Genomic DNA, 23,235 nt, shown 5'->3' with positions numbered 1-23,235 from the left:
GCTATAATAAGAATATATCATCACGCTACGGCCAATAGGAGCAGAATACCAGTAAAAAATGTTACAAAAACAGGGAAAATTATGACCCATTTTGTCTTATGTGACGCAAGCGAAGTTGCGCGGGTCAGCTAGTCTGAGAAATATTATTTGACATATGTACTGTCTAACTAGTGACCTCTCTGAATAAATGGATAATCTTATATTTGTTTTACTCAAATATTTAAAAGTTTACTTGCCGATTGGGCACAGGTTATATACTGGCCTGATGCCAGGTTTCTGAATACATTTATCGGTAGTTCGTTTATTCAATAGCGTTCTTTTTGTATGAGTTTAAGCGCTATTGAATAGATTAACTACCGCAAAATATACCTCAGAAACCGGGGGTTAATCACAAGTGTCTATCTCACGAAAATTATCATTTCCAATTATAACCATTTGGGAGTTCCGCGTATCAAAAGATCTATATCTATTTAAATTTATTTCTAGGTAGAGTCCTTCCCATTAATAGCACTTCCTAATCCTGGATTATAACGATAAATTAAATATAATCCCCGGGAAATGTGCCCAAGCAAAGAAGGTTTTATTCCTACAATAGCTTACGAAATTGCGAACAATTTTTGATACAATGGGCAGCATAATGACGAAGTATTTCTGAATTGAGATCTCTTTTGGCCGTTTTATTGTGACAATAAAAATATTGATGAGTGTCTTTTGAATACCTTTTTGCAAAAATGGCTACTTGTTTGGGATAAAAAACATTTTTGGTAAGTGCGTTCTACTATTACACGTGGATATGTGTTAAAAATAACTTTTTATCTTAAACATAATAATATAAAGCTGAAGAGATTTTTGTTTGTATCCGCTCATCTTAGAAATTACTGGTCCGAATTGAAATGAAATAGCATAATTGTATTGATAGCCATACATTAGAAAAGGGTCAACATCACTCTATGACTAATACATACCTATTTGTAAGTAAATATTACTGAAACTGAAATGTCGCTGGCAGCCGTTAGCGGTTAGTGTTTTATATTCAAGCTTTTCATAATATATATTATTTAGTCAGGATTTTTTTATAGGATTACCTACTTATTTTTTTATAGAAATAACAAGTCAATTACATTAAAACTACGTTCGTTTTATAAAGAAACTATATTTTCTTCTTTCCTTTATGGATGGCGTGTCGTCTTACGTCTAGCTTTAGAGAAAGGTGACCTCTTCATTCGATATTCTCTCGTCTTGAATGGACGGCAGTACGAAAGCGCAAACTGCCTTTAGCTGTTCATTTGTCTTTCTACTTGATTTGACGGTGTTTTGCTTATTGTTCTTAGCATTTAAACAATAGCGATCTCTCTTAGACTAACACTACGCGATTAGAAATTAGAAATTTCAAATTACTTGTCTAGAAACTTAAGGTTGACTTTGGGAAGACTTTTTGTGACTTTATAAAAACGATATTTAAACTACTTAAAATCTTTAACTAAACATAACATTTAAATCAATTACACTGTCTAAGTTCACCAAGTAATAAACAGCGAAAACATAAAAACAAAAATCCTTTTACCGCGTAAACTTCCAACGAACGTCGCCACTAAACATCTGCAGTGGTTTCAGAACGTTTTTGTTCCTAACTTGAACGACTCTAACATTAAAAAACTACATTTTTCATTTCGAAATGTGAAATGAAAATAGTTTTTTAACACGTGGAATGCGGGGTAATGCAGCTTGGCTGTTTAATTACATACCTGTGCGCGGTTTTTTTCTATGACAGCTCTTGTTTTTTTTTCTGTGGCTGTTGGAAATGTCAAGTTGACAGTTGAGCTGTCAGTTTTGTTTTACGAGGGTAGAGTGCGAAAAACATTTTGAAGTACTAATTTACTGGTGTAGTTTAGAATTAAAAATAAGCAAAGTTTAATCACTGTCCCCCTATTGAGCAAGGGTCTCCTCCCATGAGGGAAGTGTTAGACCTTGAGTCCACCATGCTGACCAAATGCGGGTTGGTGCCACGTAGAATTACCTATAAGATAATTTTTGCTATTACTTCAAAACAATCTTTGCGTAAAGGAAACTTGATTTAAGGCAATGATTTCGGCACACGTATATCTATGTATTAAAAGTAGGTAGATATTTTTACAAAGATTTAGCTTCAGAAATATTATAAATAGAGTAGGTAAAGTATACAAGATACTACATTCAGCGTCAGTTAGTAGGTGTACATTCTAAGAAGCCAGATAACTATCCTCCTGCTTACCTTTGAGACTGCTACACAGAATTGATTCCCTTCCCCGAAGAGCTCGCCAGACGAAGCTTTAATAAGAAAGGTATGAATGTAGATACTTTATTACAAGTAGATATCTACTGAAAGCCCTATTGAGCGAGATTACTACTATTTTACTTGAGAATTAATATTAATCTTAAAGTTGCACCAAAGAAATGTATCACAGGAAAAACGTTATTAGTTTTCCACAATTTTAGATAGCAAATTGATACTTGCAACTTGCTGTTTCTTTTTATCTTTCTTTCTTGCAAAAAGGAACGTGTTGGCTTTATTTTTGTTGCGTAAGTTTCGAAATCTTCCTTATAAAATAAAGAACATTTAAAATTAATATCGTTGATGATCGTAGCTTGCACAACTTTGAGATTACGTTTGCAAGTAATCATAGAAATAAATCCTACCTAACCCAAGAACTAAACCTGCGACTAGATCACCAATGCAAACTGCAAGACAATCAAAAGAACTTACATAAAAAAATAATATTAAAAGCAAAACAATTGCATTTTGTATCAAACAAGAGGTGCAAAAATCACAGCCGCGAATCTACAGATTACCGCATAGCCTCACCAAGTAGCGCTTACCCCTTCATATAAAAGTAGCCCTTATTATTTTGCGAATAAGGGTGATATTTCCGTGCCCAAAAATAACAATGGCTATTAATGTAAGCCGTGTTCGGCATTGTTCTTAATACTATTGTGAAGTTGACACCCTGCTGACTTGCGAAATGTTTGGGGTGAATAGAAACTTTAATAATGCCTTCATAACTGCATGTGAGGATTACTTAAGGCTACCCCTTAAGTTTATTAAAATCTTGACTTTACTTTTCGATGACTTTTCGCAAAGACTGATTACTAATATCTCGATTAAAAGACGATAATCGGTGAGTTGTTCTATAGATAAACCCATTAAATACACTGATGGATCCAGTATTTTAATTTTTCCGAACTATTAATTGTGGGGAATGCGTTGACATCAAACAAATGGGGATGGTCTACCCTGGGGTTGCTAGGTAAATCATATCCCCTCACTGAAACTGAGTACTTTATCAGAAATTCGCAATATCTTACAGCCGAATTCCGTTCCAAAGTTCCGACTAATTACGTCATCTCCATTGCACTTGCTATTCGTAGCCTGCTGTGTGCCTGTCTGTTTTAATAAAAAGTAAAGCTAGTCTCATGTCATAGAGATGTTTCAATGAAATAGATCATAATTTTGCTGTCACGACATATTGTGAATATCTAGGACAAACAAATTATAAACAATTGACTCCTGAATTTGCATTATAGAGGCTGTGAGTTACGTTCCCGTGAGACTAATTACAAGCTAAGAACAGGACTTGGGATACAAATTGAGTGACATTAAATTAAATATATTAAGACAAACTTTAAAAACAAATAGTTAGAATTGAAAATGTTGAAAAGACGACCTTCAGAACTATTGATATGAAAAGGCGAAAAAAGGGGTAAAAAAACGCTACGAAAACATGATAAAAATCCTTTAACAAATAAATATTAACTTGTGAAGCATGAAAGCAAAATGGAAACGAGTAGTTTTACATTTCGAAGTTAAAAAAATAAAAAATAAAAAAATTTAACCCATTACTGTCCCACTGCTGGGCAAGGATCTCCCCCCGTAATGAGGGAGGGGTTAGGCCTTAAGTCCACCACGCTGGCCAAGTGCGGGTTGGGGACTTTGCATGCCCTCAATAAATGTATTAAACAATTTTTTAGGCATGCAAGGTTTCCTCACGATGTTTTCCTTCACCGTTGGAGCATATGATAATTATTTCTAATACACACATAACTTCGAAAAGTCATTGGTGTGTTGCCTCGGATTCGAACCTGCGACCACTGGCGTAGGAGGTGACAATAGGTACACTCGGCTAGATTTCGAAGTTATTCGACATTTATAGCAAAGAATAAAAAAAACAGCTAGCTTTTCTACGGCTTTTGAAAAATATAGTAAGTGTTGTTAACCGAAAGGATTAACAATGCAGATCTTTATTACTAAACTTGGTTTCCGCAGTCATTTATTATTAACTAGCTGACCCACGCAACTTCGCTTGCATCACATAAGAGAAAATTAATCAAAATTTTCCCCGTTTTTGTAACATTTTTTATTGCTGCTCTGCTCCTATTGGTCGTAGCGTGATGATATATAGCCTATAACCTTCCTCGGTAAATGAGCTATCTAACACTGAAAGAATTTTTCAAATCGGACCAGTAGTTCCTGAGATTAGCGCGTTCAAACAAACAAACTAATAAAACAAACAAACAAACTCTTCAGCTTTATAATATTAGTATAGATACTTAATCTCAAAAATTCACAAATTGACCTCAAACTTTTCATAATTACATTCTTAACTGGCAAAATTTTGAAACTCAGAGCTTCTTCGGACTGCTATACATTTTTCATCGCGTATGGCACAAGGTTTTACATATCTTTTTTAAAGTAAAATTAAAACTTTGCAAAATATAAGTAGCCTGAACAAACATGACTATCATCAATGTATAAGTGACGCAATAATAATGATTTCTCAAAAACTGCTCTTCCAATCTTAACCAAAGTTATAAAGAGAAGTACCAAAGTGCTAATAAATAGTACCAATAAAATTAAAAAGCTATAAAGGATCAGAAATAAAAAATACAGACGTATCGAGAACCACCCTCTTTTATTAAAGTCGGTTAAAAATATCTTTAAAATTTAACTAAGTTCCAATTTCAACTTCAACATTTCACATTAGACTGTTACAGTGTCAACGTCGTCGAGTGCTGAATATTTCAGTGAAACAAACAAACTTCGCTCATTATATTCACAAAGCTTTGACGTAAGATATACATTTATACTTCAAACATGTATAAAGTAGTTAAAGTTAGTTTAAGATATTTTATTGCAGATGTAAATATTAGACTGCCTCTGTGAAGGTCGTTAGTTTGTCAGACTGTTCACTGCAAGGTCTCGGGTTAGAATCCAAAGTCGGACACAGTGCTATCGACCTTTTTCTAAGACCGTCACTACTAGGTATATTGGATTATTCTCAACAGTAGCCAGGATTTTGGTCACGTGCCTGGTATAATATGGCAATAGGCTCGCCCCCTGTTACATAGGATTAACATTTTTAATGGGGTAACGCGGATGTATTTCACAAACCTTGTGGTTTTACAGACGTGATAAAAAAGCGTTTCAAAATTTTTACACTTCTCTTTAGCCAAAAATAACATCAAATTCACTCCAATAACCACAAACCAAATAATTCACCGTATAACGCAAATATCCGCTTTAACAAACATACAAACAAAAGAACAGAGAGACATACAAACATTGCAGTTTGAATCGGCCGCGAGCCGCGAGCCGTGCCCGCGACGTACTCCACGAGTTCATTGTTGTTATACATAGACGACTGACGCCGACATTTTTATTGTTAGTAGAGTATGAGTGAAGGGCTACTAATTTGTATTTGAAACAGAATATTATATACTGTCTATTATCCAAGAAAGTCATCGATATAATTTTTAAAAATAACTAAGAACAAAAATATAATATATGTGCAACATTTTGACTTCTAAGTGATTGTTGATATAATAATACCTATTAAAGAAATTGCCATGTAATCGATTTACTCTTTTAGTTAACATTAATTTATAGTAGGTATCATAATTAAATTTTAACTAATTTTAAAAAGCATATTTACAATAAGACACTGAAACTAAGTAATTCTTCTAGGCTTTGCAGAATACGTACGCAAAGCTGTCCATCGAAAATGTGCCCAGAAGGCTCTTAATCGTTATTCTGATGTTTATAATTTTTTTAACCCGTTGCTGTCCCACTGCTGGGCAAGGTTCTCCCCCCGAACGAGTGAGAGGTTACACCTTGAGTCCACCACACTGGCCAAAGCCTAAGTTTATATACGAGTATGAGTACGCTTTCGTCTGCAAATGTCGACAAAAATACAGCGCCGTGAGCACTTTCCGATTGGTCGAGTATAGCCGACCGTGGTGGTCAAAGGGTTAAACTATATTTTGATAATAATTTCTATGCCATAAATACAAAACACTAAAATGTTCTTCCATACCATAGTCCATACAGCTGCTAACAATATTTCTTAGAAATCTCCACAATTATACTTAAACGTAGAAAGTTAGAAACTCATAATAACATAGAACTGACGTTTAACTATCAAGATTGTTATCACATTCCATCTTTATCTTACTCTATGAAACACCCAGTGTCTATGGCATAAAATAATTAACATAGCTCAGTTATCGGAGCATCGAACCCGGTAACGGTCGGAGATCACGACACAGTTCACTGAACTATGGGGGAAAATCAATAGCAACCCCCCGAATAGGCATTTTAGTGGAAAATAATACTATTGTGGGCTATAAGACGATTGTTGAAAAAGGTTTTTGGGAGTAACCCTCGATTTTGTGTTTGACATAATATAACTTATCGGGTTAGCTAGATTACTATATTAAAAAAAAACATTTTAAGAATGTCCTATTATAGTAATAAAATAATTTAAACGGTCCAATGTACCTAAATCTTTTTGTTGCTGGACCGGCTGAACGTTAGAGCTGATGTGAAATTATGTATATTCGACCAGTAGTAGGGCCTCTAGTCTTCGGACTTATGATACCCAAGCCTTATTTATACAGAAAGAAATAACTACTTAAAATGTAACCTTACATCTATTTAAGTCTGTATTAAGAATTGTAAAGCATATTTTTCAGTTATCTGATTACCATAGTACAAGTTCTACTTAGTTTGCAATTGGGTGACTGTGTGTAAGTTGTCCATTGATAGTTATTTATTTACATATGGATTTAGTAGAGACACAATAAAAAAATATGTTGATTCTTTAATTGGTTACAAGAAACAAACATCTATACAAAACTCAGCAAAATTGCCAACATAAAAAAATAAATAACCAGTCCCATACACATAGGTAAGGTATCCCCATAGAAATACATTTCAGAAAGCAAGGCGACACTTGTACCGCGTAGGTTGTCGTCTCGCTAAGAGCCCTTCAAGCCCTTCAATGCCGCCCTAGAGCACTTTCCAGAGACATTTACACTGCTTTCAACCGCTACACCCGGTTTAAACACACTTTTATACTCTGTGGTGAAGAAAGGGCGCCATCTTTTTAAATCCACCATCTTGGAAAACGCTTTTTTATAATGGTAATTAGTTTGGCGGGAATTTTTAATTTAGACTTTTGTTTTTAATTATTATAAGAGTTGTGGTTGGTTTTGCTGTAGAAAAATATAAAAACAGAGAAATTAATGTTTTTTAATATAGAACGTCATGACTTTTGTTTTGCCTGGTTATTGTTAGGATACAGGAACTAACATGAACACAGATTTTAGCTTGGAATGCCTGACGTTTCGGCGCAGGTTACATTTGCCGTGGTCGCAGGCTGACTGGTATCCTAAATGACATTAACTATACAAACATATGCTTATTCAATGAATTAATATAAATACATTTAATATGGCGTATTCTTTAGATAAAATAACAAATTAAAGTTCTCTTTTGATAATCATCTGCTATCATATAAAACGTTATCTTATAAAAATACGCTATCAAAAGCGTTTCTGTTCGTTTTCGTTGTACATAAAATAATATTTAAAGGTTTTGTTCGCTTGGTAATATTTATTCACGTTCAAGTAAAACATCGCAAGATATAATTTCCTTATTCTACTCCTAATAAACTAAAAGAAGAAGTGAAATAAACTTCAAAATGTTATATTTCTAAAAGCCCAGAACAGTCGTAAAACAGGGGCCGTATTATGACATGCTGAAGCGAGTTACGCCGTCAGAAAAGAATAGAAAAAGACATTTCACATACTAGATAGCTCTAACTCTTTCTTATAGATCGCTTTAGTAAAGTTTATGTTCGTATAAATCTTAAATTAAATTAAAAAGGCGTTTAAAAACGATCGACCATCACATTCACCTAGATGCATACGTCAATGGCAGAAACATAGATCATAACAGGCATCGTAATGTTATCAGCTATTTTTGTTCATAATAAAAATTGGTATCTCGTTTCGAAGCTGCTTGCAATATCAAACAACATACTAGCTTTTTACAAACGCATAATTTTGTTGATGCAATAAATTGTCTATGGCCTCATCATGATATAGAATAAAATATACATATGTACGTAAATATATAATTCTATAAAATTGAATTTTTATCGCTTTTTACATTAAAATGGAACATATTTTTGACTTTTTTAATACTACAGTTTTAATATGTATAACAAAATGCGGCCCTTTTTCCCCAGATGTGAATTAAGTAACCTAATCTACTTCGTTGTAATCGGGAGTAATTCTGTGTCCATCAGACCGTAACATCGGACCCCTGCGATCTGAAGCACTGGAGCGAGCACTCCTTAATCTTTGTTATTTCTACCAGTTAATTAGGGCCCTTCAGACCTGAGGGTCCAACAGACTATTTGTTGGTTAAATTACTTTTGATAAATGTGTTGATTGTGTAATATAATAACATGATTAGAGGAATGTGATTTTTTTTCTTAAAGGCTTAAGTACGATTTTTATCGGGTAAAAATTGTTGGTACCCTTGGTCTTAGCCAAAATTTTTGATTTTCTCAATTCTAAATTGAATGAAAATCGGTTCAGCCCTTCCGTCGTAAAATTGGTATGGACTATATACAAAATTGCAAAAAGTCTTTGTTAATGGTAGGTAGGAGAGTGTTCAATTACAAAAAGTAAATAGGGAGAAAAAAGGAAATGACAACGTTATCTTTAATTAAAAGGTATAACCTTTCCTTGGTAGAATGTTAATTAACAGCCTGGGTCTAAATAATAGAGTAACATTAAGGTTCTTTCACAAATCATTTTCAATTAACTGTGAATTCAAAATGACTACTAGAATTCTAAAATTTTTTTTTTATTCCCTACCTTTTTCTTATTTCTATACCTTGTGATAATCAAGGATACATTCATTGTGGTCTTAACAACAGAAAGCCCATTTTCATTAATACTATAATTTGAGTCATTACCAATCGTAGTTCGATTGAAAATCACTCAAACTATCCTCTAAAAGTTGAAGATATAATAGAATACGGGTATTAACGCGAACACGCATTTTACCTAGCGTTGCACTCGTCGTGGTCGCATTCAGCCTGCGACCACGGCGAGTGCAACCTACGCCGAAACGTTAGGCATTTTAAGTTAAATTCCGCGTTCGCGTTAATTCCCGTATTCTATTATTCATTAAACATGCAACGCGAGAGTTTAAAAGTTATGAAAGTTGAAGATAACTTATTGAAACCTGTAAAACTACTCACCTTACTCTACCTCTATAAAGCAGAAAACCCGATACAACCAATATCAGCACTCTACATAAACAAGTTACCTTACGTCTAAACAAAGCTTCAGGTGCTAAACTACCTGTAATACACGACTACACGCCACACTTAAGTGAAAAGGGTCAGCCTTGACATGTAATATATCATTGTGCCCTAGTACCCACCCTTTCTGTCAGGATGTCATGCGAACTCCTTGAATTAAATGATACAATATTCAAAGCGCGGGAAATTTGATGTGCGAATTTCAAGATTTGTTTTTCTTACCGAGAATTTTAGTAATGTTGTTTAAAAAATTGATTTTAAATTTTTATGATTGTTATCAATTTTTTTTTCATTTAAATGCCGGTACTGTTCCACTTCTGGGTCGAGCAAGGGCAAGGGCTTCCTCCCGTAATGAGGGAGGGGTTAGGCATTAAGTCCATTTCATTTAATAAATTATAATTAATGTTTACTTATATCGTAATTATAAATATGTACTGTATTATACCATATTCATTATCCTTAAGTTTTCATCTTAGGTACCGGTTTTCTTCTACAATGATGTTTTCTTTAGTCTGTTAAGCAAAAACATGCTTAAAAGACATCCTTTTATTAACTATGGCTGCCTCCAAGTCCGTAGCAAAGAGAACATAAGGATTGTGAAATCAGGCAGGAATTCCAATATCTTCAATAAAACTTTCATAACCTGGGCACTTTTCCTAGTCTAGCACAAACATAAGTAAACAAAACAAAGCTATGAATAAAATACATTTATTTCCAATACTAAAGAAACAACAACTGCCAACTCCAGCGTCCTTTTATTAAACTCCTATATTCTTACGAACTAGAATGTTTTCATTCCATGTTTTCTTATTGCACGAACGGAATAGAAATAAGTTCCTTAATATCGAATCCGAAGAAACCCAATTTTGTGCCAAGAGACTAAGTTTCGCAGCCAACAATGAAATCTCCTATAAAATTCGTTTCGTTGCTTACGTGACGTGAAAACTAACAAGAATGAACTCAGAATTGTGTTATTATTATGTAGTGAGGGTAGTGACCCGTGGAAGTAGGAATAAATGGTGACGACCTGTGCCTGTCTGTTGCTGAAAACACTACGATTCATCCATTAATTGTCTATAAAATAACAGTAATAAAATTAGATTTCCTACATATTTTTAAAACATAATTTGATGAATAGGTAACCAAATGGTCGGAAAACTTTTTGACGATAAATTCAATCAAATTAAAAAACATCTTACAATCATGGACGATAAAATAGCGATCGTTCATTATTCATGGAAAACGAACGGAGGTAATTAGATACTAAGAATTTCAATGATTTTGACCACTTTAACTTTAATAAAGGAACGGAAATTAAGTAAAAATCTTTCTAAATTCTACTACCCATTTAAGGGAAATTAGTGATAAAACAGACGGCATCATAAAACATAATGCACAACAGGAATCACGGTAAATAATCAGATTCCAATAAGTCGACCGGCATAAAATCGCACAAACGAAATGCGGGCACAGCTCATAAGCGCGTGACAGCCCATATCATAGAGTAGTAGAGAGGAGCTTTTAGCGTGATTGCCTCGTCCTGCCGCCATTGTCGGCTCAACGAGTCGACGTGACGCCGAGAGCACGCGAGACTTCTGCCTCATGGAGTGTAAATGTACTGGCAAACACGTCCGATAGTTTTTTGGATTTTTCTTACTAATGCTGAAGAATTTATTTGGTATACAATTTGAATGTTTAAAAACTAGTAAATATTTATTTAATCTTTACTTTGACAGTTGACTAGCAGTTAATTATTTGGCCGGTCGTATTTTTGTTTAAGTCATTAATTAGTAAAGTCCCGGTCCTCAGAATATCCAACAATTTTCATCATGCTATTTTTACGCGAAAAATATTCTTTCTCTAAATAAAAAACAAACAAATTATTCTATACCGGTGAGTAGGTATGCACCGAAGCTAAAACAACCTGTCGTGTTTGTCTCACTGATTCAGTATTTCAGCAATTTTTTTATAAAAAATATTTTAAAAATATGGCTAACATTTTGTTTTACATCCCGTTAGTTTCCTGAAAACAGTTAAATTACAAACTACGGTTTCATTTGCGTTGCTGTGCATTTCCGCGCCAATGGGTTTAGATATGGCGCGAAATCGGGCTCAAATAGTAATGTGCGTGCATTGAACATTCAGTCAGGCATTAGTTTGTTTCTATGTGTTGTGTCTATGGCTTTAATAACTTTATGGCTTCCGTTGATAAATTACAAATAAATATGTACAAACATTAAAATTTTGATTTTTAAGTGTACCCTACATACAGTATTAGTCTTTGTCGTTATAACATACAGTTACCGAAAAAAAGCACTCGTGAAATTTAAGAATCGTCAATCTAAATTAAGTTCCGTAGAAATTCACTTAAAAACACTCTGAATCTCAGTACTAACAATCTTTCAAATTTGCAGCATGGAGATATTTTTCAGATAGCGCATACATGTCGAACCGTTCCCCCATAAAGCTTTTCGACATTTTAGTTGATTGAGAGAGACTTTTAGCTTTGCTTCTGAATTTCAAGAACTGTGCCTATATTTGTTTCCGCATATTTCGGCAGTAACCGACAACATTCCGCTTTAAACTGAATTAAAAATAACTCGTTTATACGCAAGTTTAATAAGAAAACCCCGCCATTAAGCTTTTTTTATATAAATAAATAAATTTAACGCATTAATGTCTCACTGCTGGGCAAGCTAGGTCTCTACCCATAATGAGTGAGGGATTAGGCCGTGTGTCCACCACGCTGGCCAATTGCGGGTCGGGGACTTTGCATACATTCAAGAACTGTTGTAAAGAACTCTGAGGCATGCAAGTTGCATCGCAGTGTTTTTCTTCACCGTTGGAACAAGTGAAAATTATTTCTAATACACACATAACTTCTAAGTCATTGGTGTGTTGCCTCAGGTTGGAACCTGCAACCATCGTATCAACTTATACCATTCGACTATCACTACCTACTCTTAAGCTATTTTTTTAAATCTCCAAATCCAAATGTGTTCGAAATTTGAAACTTAAAATCACAAATATTCTCGACATGCTCACTGACGATAATCAGAGCACCTCACGTGAAGCGAAAATAAATAAACATTGAGTGAGGCAGGTCAGTGTCAACCACCGTCAACTAGGAATAACGAACGTTTTCCTGTGCCTGCTATATTTAGATCAACTAATTTAAGAAGAGTTCACACTCTGGTTTGTGTTGATGGATAATTCGTAAACTTTGTCGGTTTACAAGAAGATAGTTTTGTCATAAATATTAATTCATGATTAAGCGCGTTTGAATAGGAGTTATTTCGTAGATTCTTCGATAAATAAAGGACAAAATGTTGATTTGATATTGCTGCTTTAAAGGTAAGGAGTCATTTTGACATTAATGATCAGACATGGTTTAATTTTTACGTTTGCGAGGTCAAATTACTTAGGGATAATGGAAAAATGAATTCGGAATATTTCCCTTTTTTAATTTCAAGTTCGTTGGGGAGTAAATGCTTGAATTACGTCAGTTAACAACATTGAAAAGGGTTTAACCATTGCGGTGGAAATGGACGAAACGTGTCTACTGTTTCAATTTTATTTTTAATAGAAATTTAGGCGTTTTCGAACACGGTTATCGATTTCGTGCCCAAAGACTCGTGACTGTGACCGCAGGGCATAAAGTTTTAAAACTTTCAAGAGTTTCAGGTATTCAGTACATGCTTAAGTTCATTAATTTATGCTTATATTTCTAACCGAATAAAGTTTGTCTATTAGTTCACGCGGACAATTTATTTATTATGATTCAGAAATTCAGAATACCAACTTTAAATTTTATTGTAATTTATTGGTATTGGAACAATTTTAATTTTTACTATCTATCTATTGTAATTTCCAAGCAAAATAGAAATCACATAAAGCATTAACTTATAAATTAAAGTATTAACAATAAAACCAAAACCATTCATTCACCGATTCGCGCCAAAAAACCACAGAATATTAATATAACAAAGTGTGAACCGTCAAACTCTATGGTACATCAATCGATTCGCTACTCGATTCAACATGTCGTATCAGATCACGAATACATCACGGTACGTATCAGGTTAATGGAGATAATATGTCTACATTGATTCACTGCTCATTATTCAGCCGCGCTGAGTAAACCTTGTTTATTACTGAATGTGAAAGTTGCGTATTTGTCTATAATTGAATGATATTCTTCTTAGTAGCTTCTAACATTTTAGCTTTAATGCTTTTTGCACATTATTAGAAATAAGAATTGAAGCAAGTGCTACCTTGGTCCCTCTGCTTTCATCTAAAAAAAAACGTTTTTTAAATAAATAAAAAAACCGAATTAAATATTGATTTTTTGAATTTTTCGCCTGAAATCAGATTTCAATAATCCACAAATCTCAAACCGGGCAAACTACATTTATTCCTAAGGGGAAAAATAAATGGCTCGTATTGTGGTGTTTAAGCTATCTAACACACGGAATACATCGATGGTATCCAATAATGGTAGTATTCGGCTCACGTCGGCCGCGGCGGGCGCGGTGAGGAATATTAAGTGTTGTATGTTTGTATGTACCACTTGTTTGATATGAGTTGCTCTTTTTGGAGTTACCGCGAGTTTAGTTTATATGTATGTCGTCAAAATTTGTTTAAATTACTATAATCCTTTGCTCATTACAATCGTGGTCTCTGGTCATATTAGTCTCTGCCTACCCCTTAGAGAAAGAGGCGTGGTTTGATGTATGTATTGTATGTATTTGAATTATAATTAATAACCACATATTGGTATTCACTTACCTCAAAATGGCCACTACAACGTCTTTAATGATAATAGGAAGCGTTTACTGAAATTACTTTGATTGCGGCATGCACATAGCAAATCTTAAACCCTATTCAGTCAAATAACTGATTAAGTAACAAAGAAACGAGAAGGCACGCCGCTTTATCTTACATCCAGCCACTCAAAAAGAAAAATACCTCTTCCCTAGACAGTGAAACAAGCTAAAACTAAAAATAACCAGTTTACTCCACTCATCAATCTAACACCACCTTTTCCTCCACAGCGTCGTCTAACCCAGAAGTACAGCATAGCGGTCGGTGTCCCAACCCTGGTGGTCCGCGGCCGCCACGTACGTGACCAGCTGCTCGACGATCCATCAGGAGACAGGTTCCCGTGGCCAGCTCCTCCACTCCACGAGGTCTTGAGAGGAGTACAGCTGCAGGGTGATGGGGAGAACAGGCTGTATGAAGAGCTCCCAGCTGATGCCGTCAGGGTGTTCTATTTTGCAGCACATTGGGTGAGTAAAACAATCTACTATTGTTCTATTTCTATTAATGGATGGTTATCAGTAAGTTTTGAAATTACTTGATCAGTACCGCGATTCTCTAGTACTATCCACTACCGACAACTGGCTAGTTATCGAAAAATTTTGCATGACAATCTGTTCAGCGCCTCTAGCGGGCGTCGTAGAAACTATTTTGGCAGCAAATTTTAAATGTCAAACTCTTGATACTCGATTATTCCAACTGTAGAGAACCGTGCAACCGGTCTCTTACAAATTAATGGTTATGGGTCTAAAATTTCGTGTTAGATGTCAACTTGAAAGCGAATCTTTATGCCAATTTTCTTTACGCGCCTAAAATGAAATGTCCGAAGTACTAGAAATTGTGCGCTAAAGTATATATACTTACATTAGCTACCATGAATAACAAAATAATTTGAAGTCCCCTATAAGATAATAAAAGGTTTATTAAAGTTGTAAAACTTTCGAATCAATAACGTTAATATCTTGTGACCGGATGGTACAATTTAGAACAATTAGGTCAATTGTACATGAACTGATCTTATGCAATTAGAAGAGGATGTATGCACAATGGATGAATGAAACAAGCTAGTAGCGAGCACAAATAAACTTTTGCATTTTGACAGGGCATCGAGATTGTTGATTCCTTATTGATACCTTCTCATACTGTCATATCATCTCTTGTAAAACGAATTAAAATATTATTCCTCAGTCTTCAGCCATCATCGTAAACTATTTTCGTTAGACCAGTGCCTAGAATCATACTTGAAATACGAGAACCCAATCTTACGTAAAACTAAACTTAAATAAGACAACTAACTTCCATTATAAAAGCAAGTTTCTAACTTCAGGCAAAATATCACATTCATTATTATAATTTGCTGATAATATTAATGTAATTTGTTTAATTCTTGTCCAGTGTCCCCCATGTCGGTCGTTTTCGCCGGGGCTGTGCGCGGCGCTGTCAGCTGTGCGCAAGCGCAGGGCCAAGTACGCCAACACGCAGCTTATACTCGTCTCCAGTGACAGGTAAGACAATAAACATTTGTATACAGATACATAGTTTCTTATACACAACACTCAGGATCATAATATAATTATTGTGTACGTGTCTAAAGTTTTGGCTACAGAAAAAGCGTTAGAAAAGTAAGTGTGATCCACTTCGGCGCTACGAATTTTCTTTCAGAATATTCTACTCAAAATAATCTAAAAAAAACTATTAAAAGATCGTAAAAAAATAATATATAAAAACAGTTTTTTTGACAAAGCACAAAATGTTACTTTTAAGAATAATCTATCTATTGAAAACAAAATTGCAACAGTCAACAAATGTGGCACTAACGTGTTTCAAAAGTAAAGCATTGACTTAATTAATCACCACGACACTAAAATTAAACGATACCTAGAAAATCATATCTACACTAACAATACCGAGTACTACCAACAGGAACTATTACAGACTTCAGATAGACTTCATTTAGTATACGATGATTGATGAGGCGTCTCTGGTCGTAAACCTAAATAATTTAACTGGCACATCGCGGTCCTTTAGTACAATTGAGATAGTCCCATGATAATGACGTCATTGATGGAGATGATAAAGTGGAGTTTAAGAACTAATGATGGTTGGGTGTCTGTAAAGACTAGTTTGATGTCCAGGTTGTATAAATAAATAGTAATGGACAACTCATACACGGTCATCTGATTCCAAACTGAGTAGAGCTTGTACTATGGTATTATGGTTACAAAATAATTGAAAAAGATACTTAAAAATATTTTTTTTTACTAATTTACGTGTAGTTTTAGTAAAGTCGCCTTTTGAACCCAGGTCTTTAATTATCTCAAAGTTAATAAGGACGCCCAACGTGTAGAACTTTCATTCCCTGATTTAGATTACGTTTCATTTTTTTAAGGTTTTTAAAAAAATGAAACGTAATCTAAATATGCTATTGTTTGTGCTAAGGTATTCTGCTATCGCCACTTAATCAGTACTTTTGACTTCCACGCATAAAAATTTGAGCTATATCGGTCTAGCCATTCCCGATTTTAAGAGAGACGACCATCAAATAACTTCGTTTAGAACACCATTTACCCAAAGATAAAGGGAAATATTACTTAAAATAACCAATTAATCTTATAAAAGATAGAAACGCCACGTGCAGATCTTTTCTTTCAAACCAAAGTTAAAGTAAACTTTATCCTTTGTATCAAATGTAAATGATTTAATTAAATTACCCAGCTTCCGTAATGAGAGAATACTTATTAATTTAAATAATTATAACGTTTTCCTTCAGTTAAACGGAATCGGCTTATAAAATACGGAAATGTGGTATTTTGAGAGATTTTTTTTTTTAAGTCGTGGTTATAAGGAGCTTTTGAAATGAGATAATTTAAATTATTTTTGGTTTTACTGTCTTATTTTGTTTTGATATATTTGATATTAGTATAAATAACAAATGTAAATTAAAATCTCTTTCTTTCATTATTAGCTTATTCTACTTTGTTCCAACCATAGAACAACAAAACTATAGCGTTTCTAGATGAATACAAACCCATATTCTTGTTGTTTTTTTCTTAGAAATAACTTTCACCTAGTTGCTTATTTTTACTGTAACAGCCCCGTACAACTCTTGTCGTAGTAATCACAAAATCATTGGTTTGTCTATACCAAAGGCATTAAAGCACTCTTAGTCATTAACCTTTAAGGAAAGCATTTTCGCATTCCTATATTATATTATCTATGAATAATTTCTTCTATCTTTAATCTCGAAATAATCTCAAACGACTTTTACTAATCAGAAGCTTGTAAAACACACATTCCATACCTCTTAATTAGGTACATCATACAGTGTATGGCAAAATATCTCTTAATAGCTGACCCGCGCAACTTCGCTTGCGTCACATAAGAGAGAATGGATCAAAAAAAATCCCCGTTTTTGTAATTTTTTTACTGGTACTCTGCTCCTAATGGTCGTAGCGTGATGATATAGCCTATAGCCTTCCTCGATAAATGGACTATCTAACACTGAAAGAATTTTTCAAATCGGACCAGTAGTTCCTGAGATTAGCGCGTTCAAACAAACTTAAACAAGGTTTAATTATCCTGTACAAAAAAAGAGAGATTATTGAGGTTTTCGCAATAAATATTTTTTTCATTTGCAAGAGCATATTAGCATTCTTACATAGCCTTATTTCTACTTACTTCAATTACGAAATAAACTCAAACGCTTGCTAATCAGGAGCTTGTAAAACACACACAACATACCTCCTAATTAAGTACAACCTCATCACACAGTGTATAAAACAAGTAATGATCCCATCTCATTGAGCGGGCGTAGGCAGGGATATCATGGCGATGTCTAGACGACTCACAATCGATACCACTGATACATATCATATCTATAACAACGTTTTATGATGAACGCACAAAACTCGGACACAATACATTTTGAATAATTTGCGCGATTGGTTTTTTGTCTCATTTTGTAGACAATTTGGGTATTCTATACTAATATTATAAAGCTTAAGAGTTTGTTTGTTTGAACGCGCTAATCTCAGGAACTAGTAGGCCGATTTGCAGTGCTTTCAGTGTTAGATAGACCATTTATTGATGCGCTACGGCCATTACGAGCGGAGTAAGCAACGAAAAATGTTACAAAAACTGTTATGACCCACTCTCTCTAAAGTCTAATGTGACGCAAGCGAAGTTGCGGGGGTTAGCTAGTTTTGTATATAATTTGGATGGACATGCGTGGTACAAACTGAACACAATCAAAGTTTGTTTTGTAATTAAGTATGTTTGATAGGAACTAATAACAAACTAACTAATTTTGTCTTCGATAAATTACTTGTACCATTTGTTTTAAATCAACCGAAAACGGAAGTCTCACGCGAATTATATACAAAACTTTTATTCTTAAATCCTATGTTTAACAGTGAAAAGTACCTAAGTATAAAATATCGTTATATCTTGTGCTTATGAAAGATAGACAATAGAAATGTCTTAGTTTATAGCGATTAAATCTAGCAAACTCAAATTATTATCATAATAAAACACACAAATAGCGTTGACTTAGTAGAGATCACTAGAGCTAGACTGTAAATTTCATAATCCTGTTTTCTAATTTTATACAAATATCTCCCAATTATCGCTGGTTTGTATAAAAATTCAACATCTAACAAAATGCGACATTTTGTAAACAAATAAGACGTTTTGCATGTTGAATATTAAATAAAGATGGCACGGCTGCTCTCGACTTAGACACTGTGGCAGGGCTGCCAGATGCCCACACCAATATTTTTCAGCTACGGCACAGACAGACTATAAGTGACTTTTATAGACAGTTTTTTTGCTTCAATAGAGTTACAACAATTTGGACACTTTTTTAATATCGAAATAATAATATCACCTCACTTACTCTATTATCTGATCGAAAATGTTAAGTTTAAAATATATCTTTTTTTTTCCGTAAGGAACAATCGACTTAATTTTTTTTTATTTTAGACACACAAAATAGAATATACAATCATTAAGTGAATTATTATTAACTTTAACTTTTTGATTAAAATTTTTAATCATTAGAATGTTTACGAAACAAAAATTTTTAACAAGAAAATTTACGGAAATTTCGAAACAAACGTCAAGCGAAGGCATCCCTGCGAGGTGCAGTATTCATAGTGAAGACAGTGTCGTTACAGCAAATTGAATTCATTTCCTCAAACGTCTCGGCGCGCGGTGAATGTCGATCGATTCCACAATTTTTACACTAACTTGTGCCAAACTCGACACAAATTGATTAAGTTGCCAACTTCACTGAATGTTTTAACACTTATTACTTTTTTTACGGAACGTATAAAAGACGGAACTTGGATGTGTAAGCAAAATTTTAATCAATCTCTTTGCAAGGGAGTTTCTTTTGGAGTTGATTAAAATTTTGACGTAAGAAATTCTTGTGCCATCTGCATCAAATGCTTTTTTTATTTGAACATCTCAATATTTTAATCAAGGGGAACGTAAGAGATTCATCTTTTACCTTTTCTTTTCTTTTTTTTAGCAAAAATGATCAAATATCTTTTAACCGCCGTGTAATGTTGCCATGATTGTTTAAACACGGTGCTACACACGACCTGTCTTGCCAATCACGTTGAAAATTAGTCAGGCTTAGGTCGTCCTAGTCCTTTCGTTAATAATACTGGGAGCTGCGTGAAATGTTTTGACTAAACGGGTAAAATGAAGGACATGTAAGTGATACAATTATAATTACAGAAGTAATTTGTAAGGGAGTAATTTGCAGAAAAAAAATACGGATTGAATAAATAGCGATATATAAAAGAAAGTTCAACAATGGAAAATAATGATTTTATACCTTTTTCTTTTAGAAATTAACTTCGTCACAAAAAAAATCGATGATGTATTATTCTATACAAAGAAAACAAAGATTGTCCGCATTGTTTAAAAATTGGACTTCATGACATAAAATTGCGATCATATAATATTATCTTTTAAGAAAATGTACGTAAAGATTGTACCTCCTCTATCTCTGCGAAGAAAAAGCGTAATATAGTATTTGAATAATGATTACTATTTAATACAAATTATTAGTATAAATAAATAAAATAATTACTGTCCCACTGCTGGGCAAGGGTCTCCTCCCGTAATGAGGGAGGGGTTAGGCCTTGAGTCCACCACGCTGGCCAAGTGCGGGTTGGGGACTTTGCATGCCCTCAATAAATGTATTAAACAAATTTTAGGCATGCAAGGTTTCCTCACGATGTTTTCCTTCACCGTTGGAGCATGTGATAATTATTTCTAATACACACATAACTTCGAAAAGTCATTGGTGTGTTGCCTCGGGTTCGAACCTGCGACCACTTGCGTGGGAGGTGTCAACTTATACCACTCGGCTATCACTGCATTAGTATATAACGTAATAAAGTTAAATAACATAACAATATGCAGAACAGCAGCCGATAACAGAACCCCAATAACTATTGATAAACTGAAACAGTTTTAATCAGTTTCGGTAGGGTCATAGGAGTTTGGACATTAACATTCAGCCTCTGTAGCGCTTGTACTGAATTGTTCATACCCTTGGCTTATGTTAATTTGATTATTTTGAAACAACGTATTCTATATGTACATGAAAATAGTTTTGTTCGAAATATTATTAGCTCGCTCAAAACCTGTTTGGAGTTTCGAAATTGACTGCATAAAAAAATTGTTTTATGATTTTTAGTAAGTTCAAACAATGAAAGACCCTAAAATTTAATGTTATTGGCTCTTAGAATTGATTAAATAAAAATTAAACCCGCAATTGGTCAACGTGGTGGACCTTTTTTCGTTCGGGGGGAGAGCTTTGCCCAATAATGAAAAATAGTCGCGGGTCAAAAAAAAGATAGGCGTTTTACAGTTTTATAAAGCTTCATAAACACCATTGTTTGTTCTTTAAACCATCAACTGAGTAAATGGTCTGGCAAGAGTTCAAAACTGTCGTTGTTAGAACGTTCACAAAGTAACTTACTTTAACTATGTTGGACAGTTTTGTCGCAGTGCATTAACGCACAAAGTTTACACTATCGCAACATTCTTGCCAACTAAAAAGACAGTATAACTTCACAACATATTATGTCAAAAAAATCCTCTTTTTTTTCTTATCGTATAGTTAGTGGACAACCTAGTGTAAAAATTTGTGAATGGCTAAAACAATTCGAGTTTTGTTTTTGAAAATAGTCTTTCAGTCACGGGATAGGTTTTAAAAAAAAATACAAAGAAAATTCGTGAGCTTAACTGTGTAGGTCAGCTAGTTACGAATAAAACTGAACTATGACATGCTTATAAAAAGATGTCGAATACTTTTTTGGAAAGTTTAGTTCCATTCGAATATTTTCTACGCTTTTCAGCATTTTATTCCGTCCCCCGAATCATCAATCGCCTATTAAAATCAAAAAGACTCGACACGCAGATCCACGACGCTCAAAACAAAGCTCCCTTCCAATTTAGGATTCCGCGCCATCATTACAAAAGAATCCCTCTTGAAATACGCCATTACAAAAGCGGTATAGAACGAGAAATTAATATCAAAGCTTTCTGATTGAAGGCAGCTGCGTCAAATAAAATTTTACGTGCATATGAAAGGTAAAACTATCGAAAGTCTCATTAATAAGTTCAAAGGAGTTCGCTCGCGTCTTGATTGCACCGCATTCATACTTTGATCTTGTACTATGAATACTGCACGATATGACACGTCGTTATCTATGTCTGGATTACTTTTTTTTCAGGCAACGGCACGGAAGATGAACTTTTTTTTTCTAATGGCGGCCATTTTGCCACTTATAGAAGGTTTAGTTTCACTTTTAATTATAATCGTTCAATGTAAATAAAAATGAATTATCAAAATGTATGTACCTACTACGCGCATAACTTTTGTACAATTCGATTTTTTTTTTTGTGTTTGTATCTGTCGGGACAAGGTTAGCATAGGATCAATGGGGTCAAACTTACCGCAAGAATGGAACCAACGGGATCAAATTAGCCAGTCTGCTAGTATTTAATCAAAACATGTTAGCAATAAACGTTGACGTTTTTCTTAACTTATTTACCTAAGTAATTTGAAGTCAACACAGCAACTAATTACCATCAAACATCTTCACACTATTTCCCCTAAATTATATGTATGTAGGTATAATTAGAAAATAAATTAGTACCGCCAAGATGGCGACTTTAAACCCTACCTACGACGCCTAGATGTCTAGATCTCATTAATAGTTCAAAGAGTGTCAGAGAGGATATTCTCGCGTGCTCCGCTGAGTTAATACATAGAGCGGTTCAACATTCCTTTGATCTTACTCTCGACACTCGCCCGTGAAGTGTCAACGTGTCACGACACTTTTTTTCCTTGAAGGTGTAAAAAAAAAGATGTAGGCAAAGTTGTACATTATGGTATATAACTTTAAACTGAAATAGAGAAATAGTTTTTGATTAATTTACTTCTGTATGATTGATAGAAGTTATTTCACGAATCATTATGTTTAGTATTTATTTAGCATAGTTTTAAAGGAAATTATGTGATTGGTAAATAAATAATATTTCATTTTAATATGAAAGCAAGTAAATGCTCTGCTAATTGAGATCCTATAATGGGAAAGAGCTTTTCTTCTATTCTTAAATTGAAAAAATCTAAACTTTTTCTGTATAGAATATGTAAGGAATACTTAGACTAATCAGCATCCGCATATACTTTAGACCAAACAACAAAAAGCAAACCCTTTTACATTCATTTCACCAGACC

The 23,235-nt window shown here is 34.1% G+C and overlaps 1 protein-coding gene across 1 annotated transcript in view; it reads left to right on the top strand.

Moving 5' to 3' along the window:
• Window positions 1–23,235, top strand: part of LOC142981695 (nucleoredoxin-like) — a 59,509-nt gene that overhangs the window by 14,269 nt on the left and 22,005 nt on the right. Inside the window, exons 2-3 of the mRNA XM_076127767.1 lie at window positions 14,708–14,941; window positions 15,867–15,976. Of these exons, the coding sequence (XP_075983882.1) occupies window positions 14,708–14,941; window positions 15,867–15,976 (344 nt within the window). The remainder of the gene's footprint in view (window positions 1–14,707; window positions 14,942–15,866; window positions 15,977–23,235) is intronic.

Source organism: Anticarsia gemmatalis, chromosome 20, assembly GCF_050436995.1.
Source record: "Anticarsia gemmatalis isolate Benzon Research Colony breed Stoneville strain chromosome 20, ilAntGemm2 primary, whole genome shotgun sequence".
Lineage (NCBI taxonomy): Eukaryota > Metazoa > Arthropoda > Insecta > Lepidoptera > Erebidae > Anticarsia > Anticarsia gemmatalis.
Note: the sequence above shows the minus strand (reverse complement) of the source record. Positions and strands in the feature narration are given on the sequence as shown.